Source organism: Syngnathus leptorhynchus, chromosome 9 (genome assembly GCF_054491065.1).
Source record: "Syngnathus leptorhynchus isolate UIUO chromosome 9, UIUO_Slep, whole genome shotgun sequence".
Taxonomy (NCBI): domain Eukaryota; kingdom Metazoa; phylum Chordata; class Actinopteri; order Syngnathiformes; family Syngnathidae; genus Syngnathus; species Syngnathus leptorhynchus.
Genome location: NC_141203.1, coordinates 11,619,221 through 11,636,741, shown reverse-complemented (window position 1 = coordinate 11,636,741; position 17,521 = coordinate 11,619,221). Strand labels below are relative to the sequence as shown.

Here is a 17,521-nt window from a genome sequence, read left to right as displayed (position 1 = left end):
CCCCCCCCATGCACTTTAGTTATTCGCGGATTTAGGCTATTTGTGGTGCTTCCAGCTCTCCACTGTACTTGTCTCACTCTTAATTAAGACGTGCCTAATTAAATCTCAAGACAGCCTCAACCAATCAGCGTGCTCGTTTCATTAGAGAGGCAGTGATAGAGAAGCGTACGTTCCCGCATGCTTGCACGTTCAATTGCTGCAAGTCGACCTATTTTTTTTTCTCTCCCTCCCACTGGGTTGCATTGTGGAAAGGCGTATGTATATAGCAAAAAAACATATCGAAAAAATCTATAGGCTGGATTATGCAGATCTCGCCTCAGCCTAGTGACCCGTCCGGCAAGCGCGTGCACGCGAGTAGCGCACTTTCGGGCTGTCATGGAATGGACGCGCATCCTTCATCCATAATCTCAAAACACGCGGAGGGAAGTTCGCCCGTGAAAAAAAGCCCCAGGGAGATGACGAATGAGTCGGAGGCAGACACTTTCCCCGAGCCCAAGGACGCGCACGGGGGCAAACTCTCCCCTCCCGGCAGCGGTGCGCACGGAGACGCCGACGCCCGTCACGGTCACACCCTCCATGGAGCAGTAACGGGAGACAAGTGCAACTTCTCTCCGTCCGCGCAGCCTCCGCCGTCCGCCTCCGCAGGAGTCATGTTCCCCTACCCGAGCCAGCACGCCGCTTTCTCCATCGGTAGTCCCGGCCGCTACGTGGCCCACCACCCGGTGCTGGCCAACGGAGCCTACAACGGCCTGCTGAGCAACTCGTCGGCGGCACAAGGCTACCCGCCGCCGCCGCCGCCTCCGCCTGCCTCCGCCGCCGGGTACCCGTACGCGCAACAATACGGGGCCGCGTACCAGGGAGGCGCTTTCTACCAGTTCTCCCCGGCCCAGGCTCCAGGGTTGGTACCCGGGAAAGCGCAGGTCTACCTGTGCAACAGGGCCCTGTGGCTCAAGTTCCACAGGCACCAAACCGAGATGATCATCACTAAGCAAGGACGGTGAGGAGCATTTGAGTTGCGCTTTATCTCGCATTTTGTGAGGCAAAACAACAAAAAGCTTTTTTTTTTTTCTTCTTCTCTGTTGTAGGAGGATGTTCCCGTTTTTAAGTTTCAACATTTCAGGCCTTGACCCAACTGCTCACTACAATATTTTTGTGGACGTTATCCTGGCTGATCCAAATCATTGGAGGTTCCAGGGAGGCAAATGGGTGCCCTGCGGAAAGGCGGACACCAATGTCGTAGGTAACAGGCAAATTGGTGTTTTGCTTTTCTTTTTTTTCTTTTTTTTTTAATTCATAGAAATGACTGAGAACTCGGGAAAATATCGAGCAGCACTCTGGTCAATGTCTGTCGGATGAATACAATTGAATTTATTGAATTTAACGTTGTCATTAAATGAGATATTTCAAGTTTATTGGGGGAGAAAAAGGTTGAAAAAAAGATGTTTCTTAGAAATTTATACATGTTTGAGTGCAGTGCGAATAGAATCACGCAAGTAGCCGACAATTGAAATGCATTAAATTAAATTCAAATATGTAGTATTATTGAATTGAACAAGAAAATGAGAGGTCGGATTTAAAAAACAATCTTTATTGTCATACAGGTATATTTTTATGCACTATCAACAGCTAAATATTAAAAATACCCTTATGGACAGATTGCAGATGAATAAATAAAACACGTTAGGGAAACCAATTCAGATTTTGACAGTGTAGTCAAATAACCTGCAGTTTTTAGTCAAAATGTTTCTTTCACTGCTCAGTTTTAAGTGAAAGTAAAAAACAATATTATTATTATTATTATTATTGCCTTTGTGGACAGCTATAGCCTACCACACAATATAAAAATAAATAGTGCTAAACCGTAAAAATGGCTATTTGTTACTAAAAAGGTGACAAGACTAACGGGATATCACAGTATTAATATTCCACATTAAGTAATTAAAAGCCTCAATTTTTATATAAAAAAAACGAGAATTCTAGCCTTTTTATTATTATTATTATTATTATTATTTAGCACAAATGAATGAAAACGCTTGTTTTTCCAAATGATTTTTGCGCCAAAGGAAATCGAGTTTACATGCACCCGGACTCGCCCAACACGGGTGCACACTGGATGCGTCAGGAGATCTCTTTCGGGAAATTAAAGCTGACAAACAACAAAGGAGCATCGAACAACACGGGCCAGGTAAGACTTGTTTTCCTCAAACATGATTGGAGTGAGCGCCAAAAGTCTGTTTGGCGCAGATGGTGGTGCTGCAGTCTTTGCACAAGTACCAGCCGAGGCTCCACGTGGTGGAAGTGAACGAGGACGGCACGGAGGACGCCAGCCAGCCTGGCCGAGTGCAGACGTTCACCTTCCCCGAGACGCAATTTATCGCCGTCACCGCCTACCAGAACACCGACGTAAGAGCATCGATGCCGGAAAAACAAAAAAAGAAGGATTTATTTCTCGACATTTCGTTTCTTTCCAACAGATTACGCAATTGAAAATTGACCACAACCCTTTTGCCAAAGGATTTCGGGACAACTATGACACGTAAGATTCCGCCAATTCTCCTGAAAATAGAAACTTTCAAGTCAGTGTTATTTGCGAGATGAAAAATCCTCATTTATAAATAGTGCTTGCAATCATGATAGTTATTGCGATGAATTGAGATATTGTAATGTGGAGGTGTACCTATTGAAGTGGCCAGGGCTTGCATCTTAAGACACGAATGCTAAATTGAAGAATATTAACACACACAAAAAAAGAATGAATATATGAAACTAATGAATGCAATATAATGTGATGATAAAAACGGTTCAATATTTAATTTAGGTCCCAAATATAATTATAATAGTGCAGCGGAGTTGATTTGTATTAGTATACCTAGTCTAGTGGCCATGGGTGCATATTGATTTATTAAAAGAACAGATTTATGTGTCCAATGAATGATGATGATGATAACACTGCAAAAGTAAATTCATGATTCACAAAACTGTAAAAAAAAAATCAATGGAATCAATCGAAACAAAATTCTGTTGAGTATTTTGATGTTTTGGAAACATTAAAATACTACGAATAATACTTTTTTATACTACTTTGATACAATTAATATAAATGACACTATCATGTTATTAAGAATATATATTATCAAGAATAATTTAATAAAAATACAAGTCGTTTTAAAAATGATTAATACAAATAAATAAAAATGTGGCTAATAAAATAGCCAAATAGCTTACAACAATGTAAATCATTCGTTCTATGTGTAGGGTGTACCTAATGTAGTGTCCATTGCACGCTTTCCATCGAGTTGCACGTGTCGGAGTAGTCACTTTGCGTGTTTTCTTTCCAGTGTGTACACAGGCTGCGACATCGACCGTCTCACTCCGTCCCCGGGCGATTCCCCCCGCTCGCAACTCGTTCCCGGGCCTCGCTACGCCGTGCACAGCCCTTTCCTCCAGGAGCAGTTTGTCAGCTCCTACGCCAAATCTCGCTTCCATCCCGGGGTGGCGGCGGCGGCGGCTGCTGGCGCCGACCGCGGCATGGCCCTCGGCAACAGCTTGCAGGGCGACGAGGCCTCGGTGGGCGGCGCCCCGCAGCGCTGGTTCGTCTCCCCTGCCAACAACCGACTGGACTTTGCCGCCTCGGCCTACGAGGCCGCCGACTTTGCCGGCAACGCCGCCACCCTGCTGTCGTACGCCGCCGCCGGCGTCAAGGCGCTGCCCTTGCCCGCGGCGGGTTGCTCCAACCGGGCCCTCGGCTACTACGCGGACCCTTCCGGGTGGGGAGGACGCACCCCGCCGCAGTACTGCGGGGGAGTCGGCGGCAAAGCCAGTTCCGTCTTCCCCTGTTGGCCCGCCAACTCCATCGGGGGGAGGAGCAACTGCCTGGCCGAGGAGGGCGACTCCGTCCCCACTCAGCGCTCGCCCGGCGCCTCGGAGGAGGCCAAGGCCAAGGACGTGACCTCCGAGTCGAGCTGGATCGAGACGCCTTCGTCTATCAAGTCCATCGACTCCAGCGACTCGGGCATCTTCGAGGCGGTCAAGCGGAGGCGGATGTCGCCCTCCTCCACCCCGGTGCCGGACGCCGTGTCCCCGCTCAAGACGGATCTCCTGAGGGACGACAAGGCCTGCTCTAAGGACATTGGCTACTACGGCTTCTACCCGACCAGCTAATTCCATCCCAGCAAATCTGTCCATCCGTCCACCCGTCCCTCCATCATCCATCTTTTTTTTTTTTTCCATTTAATGTCCTTCTATCCCACCCTGCACACTCCTCTCTCACACGCCACTCAGTTGTTTATTTGTTCAATGATTAATCTTGCTCTCATTTTCTATCTCACAATAACCTGGCATTTGAACAGGGGTGTGTAGACTTTTTTTTTTTTTTTTCATCAACTCGATCCATCCTTCTATGATCCATCTGTTCGGACAGTTCCCTTCCACTGTTAATAGCCCAAAACTGTACATGATCCAAAATCCACTTCTTACAATCAGGGCCACTGTAAATAGGAATATAATTTATATATATATTGATTATTGGTGATAGTGATTGGATGTACCCTCCAAATACACTACGTAGTGTCAAAATAAGCAAATATTCTGTCAAGTAGCCTCAAGTGATATTGATATATCTACGGTATATACACATACTGAGTATATGTAAATGACATGTTTTTTTGTGTAGCAGAAAAAAAAAAAAAAATCACATTTTGTTCAAGATCTCAAACTGTAAGGCGACCAAATGTTTCCGACGCATCACTGCTCCATTTGTGATACGTGCTTGAAAACAATTTCTGTGTGTACTGTAATGTGATTTTGAAATGGAGGCTGTTTTTGTAGTTGTGAAAAAGATCAGTCTCTGTTGGAATGTCATAGAAGCAGAATAAATCATGTTAGCCTATCTATAAAATGCGGACAGCGGATATCATTTAGTTTTTTTTTTTGTTTTTTTTACTTTTTCCAAATTATTTTTTTCACAAGGTTTTTTTTTGTTGACCTTTGGTCACGTGATGTTCTCAAGGTGCGTTGTGGACACTGTGACGCAAGTTGCACAAAATAGCAGTCTCCTGAAATAAATAGAAAATGGTCGATTTAGTCTGCCTAATTATACAACAAGCATAATTTTATTCAGAACACCCTAACGATTTTTTTTTAGATAAGTGATTGCTTCAAGTTCTTAAATGATCACAAACGGTAGGTGAATATTTTCAGTTTGCATTTCGATGTCAAAGTGAATCTAAATATGTGTATATATATGTTTAAAAGCAGGGCCAATCAAGGGAGTGAAGTTCCCAGGATCGAACAGCAGATGGCGACAACTGCACAAACGCTGCCTTGCCTTTGTGGCAGGTCAGTCCTGGGTCAGACAAAATGCGGTACATTGAAGATGAGACCTTTTCCATTTCTTTTCAGGCCACCTAAATGATAACTCATGATCCAGTTGATGACGGCCCCTTACCTTTGGACAAAAGTAGAATTCAGACTCAAATTAGTTTTCATTTTGAAATTCCAACAAATCCAATATCTCCATAAACTGATACTGGATATCTAAACATGCCAATTAAAATGAAAATAATTTCAGATGATTTAAAACAACTGGTCAACATGAGCATGTGACCGACCGCCTTGTTCTTTCTCTCTCGTTTACTAGCTTCCTTTTTTCTGGATTACAGTCTGGCTGGGCTCAGCAGCAGCATCATCATCTTCATCATCATCATCCTCCTCCTCCTCTCCTCTTCTCCATCGCCACCCACGACACTGCAGCATGGACACGCAGGACCAGGCAGTACACATGGAGCCACTGCTACCCAATGTAAGGATTTGAACTTTCTTTTTTCTAATCCAAACTGGAAGTGACAGACGGTCATGTCGAAATGACGAAAAAAGGTAAAAACAGGGACTTTCAGGATATTGCGGCACAACTTGTAACCAGGGAGTAGAAAAAGAATGTGAAATTAATTAGGTACATTTTGTGCTTTAAAATTCAATGGAAAAAAAACGTTACTACTCAACACTTTTTCTTATTTTCTTTTGTTTTGTATTTAAGGTCAAATATTCCTTCATGTGCAGCACAAGTGAATTGTACTGTAATTCCCCACCAGATGACGCTGTTTTACATTTAGTAGCATGTATTTTATCTTTAATACCGAGTTATGATTCATTGTAAAAGTTCTCATGTTTCATCATTTTCCTACAGAATGAACATATGTTTTTGCTTTGATCATTTTGATGGAGATTTGTTGTCATCAGCTCTTTGCCATTTACATCCAACCCCCCCCTCCCCATTTTAGCCCAAGGTTTTAAGCGCTAAAGAGCTTCTGTGCTCTTCTCTGGAGCTGTGTATTTGTGTATGTTTTGTGGCTTTGGCTACAAAGCACAAGGTCATCTAAAAATAACATTGTCCAATGTAATCTGTCGTGTGAAGCTAAAATAAGGCAATGTAAAAATGCAGCTTTAAAAGAACAGTAAGAAGCAATTGTCTTGCAGGTCAACTCTTCCTTTGCCTCATCTGTTGGCCGTAGAAGTTTGGTGAGTAGAATCATTTTAATAACCTTTTGCCATTTTATTTTAGAACACATTATAGTGTAACTTCATTTGCAAACTCAATTACAACGACCTGGCCCGTGTGTGGCTTTTCAAAATCAAGTCTGCTCGTGGTATATAAATTATGTGCCAAAAATAGAAAGCGTCAAAGCTGTCAGAGCGCTCCAAAGATATAGGCAGGACGTTAAAGGATGCCGCCATGGAAATGTGCCTCCACCATCTGTAGGGATGCCATCCAAGTGTGTGCCACATCCTGTGATGTCACCTAAGCCGGGTGGCTTGCCAACATTTTGACACTCTAGTTTTAGTCATGCGACCTTGTTTGGTGCCAGTTATTCCATTTGGATAGTTGAAATGGCTTTTTTTGACTCATTAATGCTGTATTAAATCTTATCTCCCTCTCAATGGAATAATGGCATACCCATTTATTTCAATAAGGGAAAATAAATTGTGGAAAAAGTGAATTTCAACATATCACTGTATCCCGATGCATCATTTCAGTTCAAGTGAGCTAATATGTTTTGATACCAAGTGCAGACAGAGTAATCTGTCTATATGCACTATGCAATGTGTATTTGTAAACAGATTAACATTGTCCAGCCTGCCAGGCGACCAGAGCTTTAAAAAAAAAAAAAAAGTTCATTATGGAAGTGCCTCGATAGTCAGCTGCGGGTCAAGATGGCGAGGGCGGGCGGGGTTGGGAGCGGTTGACACCCAGCAGCAGGCTTTGAGGATTAAAAATCTATTAAGTGAGTGTGGCTGGATTGACAAAGTCACAAAAGGACTTTTTTGTTTGTTTGGTTTTGGTTTGAGAGGAAATGACATGAGTTCCAAAGTTATTTCAACTCGTGTACTTAAGCGCTTGGATTAAGAATCCGGATGTTTATTTCGTGTTTTTGTAGAGGAGTGATGACGAAGCTGTCGTGGATAGAGGAGGAACGCGCTCCCAGCAGAGCACCAACTTTGAGCCTGAAGATCTTGAAGGTAACACTTTTGAGTTCACAGTCATAATCATCGCAAAATACTCTGTTTTGAGCTTCTCATTCATAAAAATTATGGCTGCAGGTGTGCATATCTGATATTGGACACATTTGGTTGCGTAAGGGGATCGAGATTGAACGATGCAATTTAATGAGGCTGTGCTCATCCATCATGATTATCTGTAAAGCTCCTCAACGCTAACATACACACACACGACCTCTAACCTCGACGGAACGTGTTCCCAGGCCACAGGACTCTGTACATCGGGGTTCACGTCCCATTGGGCAGCATCAGACAGCGGAGCCATCGTAGGCACCGTCACCATGGTAACAAACACAAACGGAGGAGCAGACAGCGGACCCTCCCATTGGTGGAGGGGAGAGAGTCTCCCATCTATGGTACGACCGTAAATCTCTTTAATATTACCGTTTTATCTTATTAATAAATGCATATTATTGACAAGAGTCTGTAAAAAAAAAAATATATATATATCATTTATAATATATATGGGATTATAATGATAATATAATTAAATAATGAAACAATGAGTAATCATATAATTAATAATAATTATGTATGAGATTAGAATTGTAATGAATTATTATAATGATTATTTTTGTATGAGATGATAATTTTGTCATTTTCATCATTTGTGTTCCCAGACACTCCCTCCCAAAGGGTTCAGTTCCTCCTCGGGACGGAAGACGAGGATGAGGAGCACATTCCTCACGACCTTTTCACGGAGATGGATGAAATTTTCATGCGGGAGGGCGAGGCCCATTCTGAGTGGAAGGAGAGCGCCAGGTAGCTACAACCTCAGAACTGTCAAGCGCTCGTACTAACCACTATTCCATCGCGCTGCATCAAACAAACTTTGAAGCCTTTTTGTAAATTTTGTAAAAAAAATAAATAAAAAAAAAGTCGTTCTCAAGATTGCATTTTTCCCCCGAAAGCGCGACATGCTGTATTTACAGCTACGCCCTGACAAAAGGCAATACGTTACTCCTCTAAATGAGTCGAGGTGAGAAGAAGGAGCTATCAAAGCGAGATGCGTGGCGGACCAACAGATGGGACGTGGCTCGCCTCCCCGTCTGCCGCCGCTTTATCTATCGGCGCGACTGTCGTGGCAGGTGGCTGAAGTTTGAGGAGGACGTGGAGGACGGAGGAGAGCGATGGAGTAAACCCTACGTGGCCACGCTGTCTCTGCACAGCCTGTTTGAGCTGCGCAGCTGCGTCATCAACGGCACCGTGCTGCTCGACATGAGGGCCGGCGCCATCGAGGAGATCGCCGGTATGTTATGATGGTGGACACGACCGGACTGGAGAAAAAAAACAAAATAAAAGTACTTTTGGGTTTCACTTTGTGTAGATATGGTACTGGACCACCAGGAACTATACTCACCACTTGGCGATGAGCTCCGGAAGAAAGTGCGCCAAGCTCTGTTGAAGCCACACCATCATCAGAACCAGAAGAAGCTGGCCAATCGCTTGCCCATCGTACGCTCGCTCGCCGATATCGGGCGGCGGTCGTCAGACTCTCACCTGGACAAAAACGGTGACCCTTGACACCTCTCCTCGCTGTGTCATCGTTTCAAAATATCTCAAAGTGTAATCTGTATTTTGTTTATAATCCAGGTCAGATGACATCTTCACAGTCTCATTTAGCAGGTCCGGATGGAAAAGGTGACATCACCAGAGAAAATAGCTCTGTGGATTTAAGCAAGGTACATTCATGGGTTGTCCCCGAGTAGTATGGACGATAGATTGAGTATGGATTAGGATTAAAAACAAATAGACATTCACCCCGAAAAAATCTCTAAACTTTATCTGATCGTCAAACATACAGTATCCACTTATTTATTAACCTTCTTGCATAAATAAAAAGATTGGAGATGGTTTTGGCTGCTTTGATTGCGGCGAAGGAACAAGCAGGACTCGAGTTACTGCTTGTTACTGCCACATAATTCTCTCACTGAAAAATTCAACACCTTCACCCTGCCAGCATTTGTTGCATCATTTATTTCCAAGGCGATAAAAACTGGACATGGATATTTATTTCAACAAAAATCACAATCACAGCATAATTGTGCTATTGTGAAAGGAACATTTGAGTTTCAGAGATTATGTAAGGCATTCATGAAGCATACACAAAAAGAGAAAGAAGTCATTTTCAGTCTATACACTGCAAAGTTGATTCTTTTTTTTAACCATGAGCAAAAAAAAGACAAAGCTATCAAAAGCTGATGGCCTCATAGCTGTCCGAAGGTAAAAGATAAAAGGGGATGTGAATCGTGCCTTGCGGGACGCCCTATATAATTGCTTTACATATCTTTGATAAAACTGACAGTGTCAAAGTATGAACATCTTCTTTCAGATGGACCTCCATTTTATGAAGAAGATCCCACCGGGCGCTGAGGCGTGCAACGTCTTAATAGGAGAGTTGGAGTTCCTCAACAAGCCTGTGGTGGCTTTTGTGCGTCTTTCGCCAGCCGTTCTTCTCAGCGGGCTGGCTGAGGTCCCCATCGCCACCAGGTCGGAGTGTTAACTCATCGCCCAACCCCATCGCTTCTTCATCCGTGATGTTTTTTCAGGTTTCTGTTTATTCTCCTGGGACCCGTCGGAAGAGGCCCTCAATATCACGAGATCGGAAGGTCCATGGCTACACTCATGACAGACGAGGTAGGAAAGCTGTTTGGAGGTTGTTGTTTTTTTGGGACGCTAACCAACCACATGTCACGTTTGCATGAATTCACAGTTGAGCAGAACTCAACAAGCTCCCAAAGTGATGGAACATTTCTCAGCACGACACACAGCTCAGAGCTTTTATGACAAGCTTTTAGGGATTAGTCATCCCATTCTGCTCAGGATTTAGGCTCTTGTCCATCATCACAGAGGAAAAAATGGCTCAAATGAAATCAAAACTCATTCATTCTTGAGTGTTTTTGTTTCAGGTCTTCCATGATGTGGCATATAAAGCAAAGGACCGAAACGATCTAATCGCCGGCATTGACGAATTCCTCGATCAAGTGACAGTCTTGCCACCGGGAGAGTGGGATCCATCTATCAGGATAGAACCACCCAAAAATGTTCCTTCTCAGGTAGGTAGGGAGCATACAGATAATTGTGGATCAAACTAACGGGTGTGTTTGTTCAACAGGAGAAGAGGAAGAAAAATATCAACGACGTAGTCGAGGGTCATGAAGAGGAGCACGAAGGTCATGGAGGTCTTGAACTGCAGCGCACGGGGAAGTCAGTCAGTCAGTGGAGAAAGCTCATCATGGATTCCAGATGTTGAACTAGTATCAGTGCTTCTTCCTTTTTTCTATTCTGCAGGTGGTTTGGCGGTCTGGTTCTCGACATCAAACGCAAAGCCCCCCACTACTTCTCCGACTATTCGGATGCGTTCAGTTTACAGTGCGTGGCCTCGTTCCTGTTCCTCTATTGTGCCTGCATGTCCCCCGTCATCACCTTCGGAGGACTTCTGGGCGAAGCGACCGAAGGACGCATAGTAAAGCGCTCGTTATTGTCGACGACAACGACGACATAATTACCGATGATTTTTTTTCCATTGTGCTTTCCTTTCTTTTTTCTTCAGAGTGCAATTGAGTCGTTGTTCGGCGCCTCGTTGACGGGCATCGCTTATTCGTTATTTGCCGGTCAGCCGCTCACCATTCTGGGCAGCACCGGCCCGGTGCTGGTCTTTGAGAAGATACTCTTCAAATTCTGCAAGTACGTTGATATTGACGAAGCCTCCGAGTTACACGTTACACTTTTTTTTTTCTCCCCCCCTCCTCTCCTGTCAGGGAGTACGGCCTTTCCTACCTGTCCTTGAGGACCTGCATCGGCCTGTGGACGGCTTTCCTGTGCATGGTGCTGGTGGCCACGGACGCCAGCGCCCTGGTGTGTTACATCACTCGCTTTACGGAGGAAGCCTTCGCCTCGCTCATCTGCATCATCTTCATTTACGAGGCTTTGGAGAAATTGTTCTACTTGGGAGACTACTATCCCTTTAACAAGAACAACAACCTGGACAAGCTCTCCTTGTACTCGTAGGTGGACAGCTACTCTCAGAGTTGAACAAAAAAAAAAAAAGAACCGTAGTCTTGGAAGACTTGAAAAGCGGCACAGATGTGGGATTATTCGGACACCCAGATGTTTGTGTGCGTCCGCAGATGTTCATGCGTTGAACCTTCTGACCCCACCAATGGCACCCTGAAGTACTGGGAGGTCAATAACGTCACCGTGTCGGAAATCTACTGGGAAGCGTTGGAGGTCAAGGTACACGTTTGGGAACACGAGGACAAAAAAAAAAAAAATGCAAAAAAAGAGAAAAAACAACAAATTACAAAAAGAGGCATTTATTTATTTTATTCCACCTTAAAGTGGCATGCTCTCCCAGATTGAGAACAGAGGAGATTAAGGGCATGTGGACAGGATTATATTGGATTATTCACTGCAAATCACCACCAAATAGCATCCCCCCCCCCCCCCCCCACCTCTGTTTCCCGCGAAAAGCTACCCCGTGGAAACGTTTATTCCGATCCATTGCTAATCATCGATTTGCTTAATCTCGTCGCAGGACTGCGTTGAAAAGCGCGGCGAGTTTGTGGGCAGCGCCTGCGGTCCCAACGGACCTTACGTCCCCGACGTTCTCTTCTGGTGCGTCATTCTCTTCTTTTCCACCGTCTTCATGTCGTCCTTCCTTAAGGAGTTCCGCTTCAGACGTTATTTCCCCACCAAGGTATAACGATCCAGCGGCGTGATACGTTTTTGTTCCGTTTTGGAAAATAATTTTCTCTCTTTCGCATCAGGTGAGGTGCATCATTAGTGATTTCGCTGTTTTCATCACCATCTTCACCATGGTCCTGGTTGACTACTCTTTAGGGATCCCATCTCCAAAACTGAAAGTTCCAAGTGTTTTTAAGGTGAGTGGGTTCCCCAAATCCCTCGACGTAAAGCTGGGAGAGCTCACTGGAATCGCTTAAGTATCGATAGCTGGTATCGGCGGTCGTTATGAGTCCTCGATTAACCCTAATTAGTCAAATAAATCGAGTGAGCGTGACGTGTTTGTGATGCTTGGTGTCCAACCACCGGTCACAATTGCAGCCAACCAGAGATGATCGAGGCTGGTTCATCAACCCGCTGGGGCCAAACCCCTGGTGGACCGTCGTCATTACGCTCTTTCCAGCTCTGCTGTGCACCATCCTCATCTTCATGGACCAGCAGATTACAGCTGTCATCATAAACAGGAAGGAGCACAAGCTGAAGGTTTTTTTTGGCCGTCGATGACGTAACACGCTCGGCTGGTAGAAATGAAAGCTGGCTACCTGGGACAGATTTGAGCCTTCTCTTGCAGAAAGGCTGCGGCTACCACCTGGACCTGTTCATGGTGGGGCTGATGCTGGGCGTCTGCTCCCTGATGGGCTTGCCGTGGTTCGTGGCAGCCACCGTGCTCTCCATCACTCACGTCAACAGCCTGAAGTTGGAATCCCAGTGCTCGGCGCCCGGCGAGCAGCCCAAGTTCCTGGGCATCAGGGAGCAACGTTTGACCGGCCTCATGATCTTCGTCCTCATGGGCTGCTCCGTTTTTCTGACGTCTGTGCTAAAGGTCACACGCTCGCTCTCTGCTTTTCCTCGTTGATGGGGAGTCAAGCACATCACGTTTTTGTGTTGTCCTTCAGTTCATTCCCATGCCCGTCTTGTATGGTATCTTTCTCTACATGGGAGCGTCTTCTCTTTGCGGAATACAGGTACTGTTCCACAAACTTTCGGGCTGTTTTCGATGGCATCTCCTCACACCGTTTTGTCCTCTCCAGTTTTTTGACCGTCTCACACTGTTGGGCATGCCTGCCAAGCACCAGCCAGATTTTATCTACCTGCGTCACGTACCCCTGAGGAAGGTGCACCTGTTCACGTTGATCCAGCTCAGCTGTTTGATTCTGCTCTGGGTCATCAAGACCTCCAAGGCTGCCATCGTTTTCCCCATGATGGTGCGTGCATTTATTTTATTTTATTTCATTTTATTTTATTTTATTGTTTCCCCAAGCACAATGCCATCATGAGATCATTTGTCACTTCCTCAGGTGTTGGCTCTGGTGTTCATCCGCAAACTGTTGGACTGCATCTTCTCAAAAAGAGAGCTGAGCTGGTTGGATGACCTCATGCCAGAGAGCAAGAAGAAGAAGCTGGAAGATGCCGAGGAGGTTGAGCCCATTGACTGGTTTGCCTCCACGCTATGCAAATTGTTCCACTCATCAAACGGCTTTTACTCTTCAGGAGGAAGAGCAGAGCGTCTTGGCTGAAGAAGAAGACGTCGTGCAAGTGCCATTGGAGGGATGCAAGTGAGTATCACCTACCGATTACACATCGGTGGTTTATTCGTAACGACTCGGGGTGTAACGTATCGAATCGCCATTCATCCCTTGTCTTTCCCAGAGGATTACCCGTCATCAACATCACGGATGAGATGTCCAAAGGTTCTTTTGGAAACACTTGGAATGCTACAAGCTAGGACATTTGTAAAAATATCAACATGTTAGGGGAAGATATTTAAATGTATTCATCTCAAAATAAAACTTGGAGATGGATTATGTTAAAACAGTTATTATGCTGTCAGGTGATTGCTGGTTCTCCTACATGCCATGAGGAACTACTAGGTATGGAAAAGGCACTATTCTCGCTCTGTAAGTGTTGTTTTTGTTGATGTTTTTTTTTTGGTAATTATTTGCCCTTCATATCACCTTGTAATGTAAGTCAATAACCGTAAAAAAAAACGTGTGAGGACGCCTCATGTCGAATACTTTGTCGAGGTCAAACCGGCCTTATTAATCGAGCACTTTGTAGTTCATTTGTAATATCGTTCCGTTGTTTGCTTTTAGTTGTTTGTCTCAGTTGTCATCCTCCGAAATGTATTCAAAGGGAAAATAGCCATAAAGCAATATGAAAGTGACGACCACTCTATCTGCGGTTTTTACTCGTCATACTTAAATTCTACTTAAATTGTCTTTACTAAATGTATCCATGTAAAAAATCCTGTTCTAGTTTAATGTTGCAAAAAAGGCTTTTGTGTCAGAAATGTGTCATTGAAATCATCTAAACTTGTTACAATCTATAAACTATTTAGCAAACTTGACCAGATTATCTTTGGTGTTTGAAAGCACCCTTCTTTGTTTTTGTGGACTTTTGAAAGCATTCAGCATTAGAGCACAAGTAAGTTTTATAAAATTCTGCCGCTTTCCCCCAAATCCAGAGAAAAATAACTTTGCCTCAACAAACATCAAGCAAAATTGTGACTTTTCTGATAGTTTTGCTTCGGTAACTTGTTCTTCCAATTGGCCTATTAATAGCAAATATGACTGTTGGGAGTGGCCAGAGGTTTGCTTGGCAGACGTTTGACAAGCGTTCAATATGACAGCTAAGAGAAGCGATGCGTCCCAAAGCGCGTCACGCACAATATTTCTTCGGCGGAGGCGCCGGTGAGCAACGACCCGCCGCTTGTTGGTCGACAAGCGGGATCTGATTGACAGGATTTCCCCTTTTCTTTGACTTTGCTATCTCCAGTGACATTCTGATCACGCTCTTCTCTCAATACATTGGAACAAAAATAACGAGTATCAATTAAATAAATGTCCATTTATAGAAAATTCTAAAAGCATTACGGATAAAGAATAATTGCATGAATACTGCTGCGATGACACAAGATAGTGTCAAAGCTCTACTTTTCTTTTCATAAACCTCTTGACCTCACTTTATTATGTCCTGGCATCAAGATACCACAAGATAGCAGCAAAGCACTACTTTTTTTTAGTCTACAATAAAAATGTATGTACAGTATCTGCAATATTTGTACAAAAACAAGACAGACAATACTTATATGATGATCAGCGTTTATATCGTAATTAACGCATGACATATTGCACTCAATGTGTATCTATTGTAGAAAATAAAATGGTCATGTTCCTGTTCAAATGATTGTGAGCATGAGAGAAGCCAACATTTCAGTCACATGGTTCAAGCTTATGGAAAGACCTGATCGGTAATTAACGACAAGAAGAAGAAAAATAAGACGACCAAGAGAAAAGGATGGTACACTTTGTGAAACATTTAATGATTGCACAGAGTCAGTTGTGGAGGCCCAGACTAGCTTGACGTCGGCGAGGGTCTACTGCCGTCTGCCTTGTCCGGCCTTGAGCCAACTCACAAACTCCTTGGCTGCCTGGTCCTGAAGGTAAGCACTCATGTCGCTGGTGTAGGTGCCGTCTGCATGGCGCCGAATGACACTTCTGCAGAACATGACCACACTCAACTGAGTTTCAAATGCAATGTATCACATGCAAATTGCAAATTGGAGATCTTAAATTGTTTTGGATTTGTGCTCTGCAAATTTAGAAAGTAAACCTCTCTCCATCAAGTTAAGAGTCCCACTATTTAGTTTTTTTGTTGTTGGTAGAATTAATAATTATTTTGGTGTCACTACTGTTCAAATTTGGCGCAATACATGTGCCGAGCACAAATTTGACACAAAAACGTCAAATTTGAGAGTAGAAAAAACAAAAAGAAGTAGAGCACAGGCTTCTTGTAAATAACTGAGTGTCCAAATTCAAACGCTGTACCCTGTCCTCAAACGCAGCATTTTTGGGCGCGTTTTTCGGCTGCATGACGTCAGTTCTCGCCCGCTAGTGGTTTCCAAATTCTCAAAAGATAAATTAGCAGACTGGGTCATTCGCTTTCTTAAAAGTATTTTCTACGTGTATCTGTATAAATTGGTTTAATGTGTATTTAGAAGCTATTTGTGATCGAGTCGCATCGAGAGTGACGTCATACAGCGGAACACCCGGCATCAGACCCCACCTGAGAGATTGGACACACCTGCTGTACGCCATTTTAAGCCATCAAAATGACGGATGCAGGTACATTTATATGATCTATAACTTGATGTAATTGTTGATGTATATTGTCAAATTATACATTTGTTATTGGAGACACAGGGGATTAGATTTTATGTCCGATTTTGGTTCAATCCTGATGTAAATTGGTCATTAGCTTGCTGTCATGTCGGTCTTTTATTCAGAACAGATCATTTAAAAATCTCACCCGTTTCGTTTTGAGTTCTTGAGCCACTGTACAAAGTCTTGCGCTCTTCTCGTTTCCAGGTATTTACTGTAGTCGTTGGAAAACGTTCCCTCTGAATGTCTCTTCATGCTGGAAAGCTCGAGAGGTTCACTTGAAACGGAGTTCTCGCTTAAAAAAAGGAAGAAGCAAGTCCAGGTAACTCACCAGGTAACCACAAGTACAAAACTTTGTTTAAATATAAACTGTAAGATGGATTCAAGTCATCTATATCTGTTTCGAACGTCGACTTATTAAAGCCAATGACTAAAATGTAACAGTGAAATGGAAAAAAGTTGGATAAAATGACAAAATATTTTAAGTACACTAAAAGATGTTAAATTACAACTACGATGACACTGTGGTGCCACAATACTTAGTATTAAAACCTGTTTGATATTTTATACAATCTACAATAGAAGTCAGTGAAATGTTTCTAAAAATATAAAGCGTCAAAAGTGAGTGTAGTGCGAGTTGCCCTCACATCGAGTTTGTATGTTGGTCCTGCACCTGCAAGCTGCTTTGGACGATGATGAGCAGAAGGAGTCCAGCCAAAGAGTGAGCGTGTTCCATCCTTGAAGCTTCTGTCACAAAAAAAAAAAAAAGAGTCAAAGGTTCAATCCGTTAAAAAAAACATTGACATAAGCAATGTGAGTCTCACCAGTGGCCTTAATGTCTGATGGGGATTTTGATAGTCGCCTGAACGTCGGCCCTCGTGCTCCTTGGTTAGGCGTCCTGATGCGTTTCGTGGCCAACTATTACTGCGCCGCATTTTATATAGTGGAGAGCAGGCACACTCTCCCAGGTGACTCCTCCGTCACTGGAACCTCAACGTCCGTCTTTCACGCTTGGTCCATTAATCAGTTTCCGTCTCATTGAATGTATTTAACTCCAACAAACA

General features: G+C 43.8%; 3 protein-coding genes and 1 long non-coding RNA gene across 8 annotated transcripts in view; 3 read left to right on the top strand and 1 right to left on the bottom strand.

Moving 5' to 3' along the window:
* The first annotated feature begins 202 nt into the window (after positions 1-202).
* Positions 203-4,955, top strand: tbr1b (T-box brain transcription factor 1b). The gene is made up of 6 exons (XM_085920931.1): positions 203-997; positions 1,086-1,240; positions 2,064-2,185; positions 2,245-2,403; positions 2,475-2,536; positions 3,339-4,955. Exons 1-6 carry the CDS (start codon positions 303-305, stop codon positions 4,159-4,161), a joined length of 2,016 nt encoding a protein of 671 aa, XP_085777057.1. The 5' UTR covers positions 203-302; the 3' UTR covers positions 4,162-4,955.
* A 797-nt stretch (positions 4,956-5,752) lies between these two features.
* slc4a10b (solute carrier family 4 member 10b) lies at positions 5,753-14,050 on the top strand. Its single transcript, XM_085920924.1, has 25 exons — positions 5,753-5,800; positions 6,475-6,516; positions 7,434-7,515; positions 7,758-7,910; positions 8,175-8,316; positions 8,643-8,803; positions 8,882-9,067; positions 9,148-9,236; positions 9,887-10,044; positions 10,104-10,191; positions 10,464-10,610; positions 10,670-10,761; positions 10,846-11,020; positions 11,108-11,241; positions 11,316-11,561; positions 11,685-11,790; positions 12,092-12,253; positions 12,324-12,437; positions 12,619-12,780; positions 12,869-13,120; positions 13,194-13,262; positions 13,329-13,502; positions 13,596-13,715; positions 13,789-13,853; positions 13,948-14,050. Exons 1-25 carry the CDS (start codon positions 5,753-5,755, stop codon positions 14,021-14,023), a joined length of 3,243 nt encoding a protein of 1,080 aa, XP_085777050.1. The 3' UTR covers positions 14,024-14,050.
* A 1,438-nt stretch (positions 14,051-15,488) lies between these two features.
* Positions 15,489-17,482, bottom strand: gcgb (glucagon b). 4 transcript variants are annotated; one of them, XM_085920945.1, is made up of 4 exons: positions 17,282-17,482; positions 17,131-17,204; positions 16,606-16,752; positions 15,489-15,794 (listed from the first exon to the last, which is right to left on the bottom strand). In XM_085920945.1, the coding sequence occupies exons 1-4, from the start codon at positions 17,390-17,392 to the stop codon at positions 15,674-15,676; spliced, it is 453 nt and encodes a 150-aa protein (XP_085777071.1). In that variant the 5' UTR covers positions 17,393-17,482; the 3' UTR covers positions 15,489-15,673. The 4 variants fall into 4 exon arrangements, with proteins under 4 accessions (XP_085777071.1, XP_085777072.1, XP_085777073.1 ...); XM_085920946.1 differs by having other exon boundaries at positions 17,131-17,201; XM_085920947.1 differs by having other exon boundaries at positions 17,105-17,204; positions 17,282-17,375.
* LOC147051214 (uncharacterized) overlaps positions 16,218-17,521 on the top strand; it is a 101,173-nt gene continuing 99,869 nt past the window's right edge. For both annotated transcript variants that reach the window (XR_015067296.1, XR_015067295.1), the window contains exons 1-2: positions 16,218-16,421; positions 16,665-16,791. This is a non-coding gene — a long non-coding RNA (uncharacterized LOC147051214). The remainder of the gene's footprint in view (positions 16,422-16,664; positions 16,792-17,521) is intronic.

Coding starts and splice junctions, on each gene's coding strand:
- gcgb (XM_085920945.1), bottom strand. CDS start 17,392: ATGCGGCGCAGTAATAGTTGGCCACGAAACGCATCAGGACGCCTAACC. Junction 17,205..17,281: donor ATCAGACATTAAGGCCACTG/GTGAGACTCACA, acceptor TTTTTGTGACAG/AAGCTTCAAGGATGGAACAC. Junction 16,753..17,130: donor TCGTCCAAAGCAGCTTGCAG/GTGCAGGACCAA, acceptor CCTTTTTTTAAG/CGAGAACTCCGTTTCAAGTG.
- tbr1b (XM_085920931.1), top strand. CDS start 303: ATGCAGATCTCGCCTCAGCCTAGTGACCCGTCCGGCAAGCGCGTGCAC. Junction 998..1,085: donor ATCATCACTAAGCAAGGACG/GTGAGGAGCATT, acceptor TCTCTGTTGTAG/GAGGATGTTCCCGTTTTTAA. Junction 2,404..2,474: donor CCGCCTACCAGAACACCGAC/GTAAGAGCATCG, acceptor TCTTTCCAACAG/ATTACGCAATTGAAAATTGA.
- slc4a10b (XM_085920924.1), top strand. CDS start 5,753: ATGGACACGCAGGACCAGGCAGTACACATGGAGCCACTGCTACCCAAT. Junction 12,254..12,323: donor GACGTTATTTCCCCACCAAG/GTATAACGATCC, acceptor CTTTCGCATCAG/GTGAGGTGCATCATTAGTGA. Junction 12,781..12,868: donor GGAAGGAGCACAAGCTGAAG/GTTTTTTTTGGC, acceptor CTTCTCTTGCAG/AAAGGCTGCGGCTACCACCT.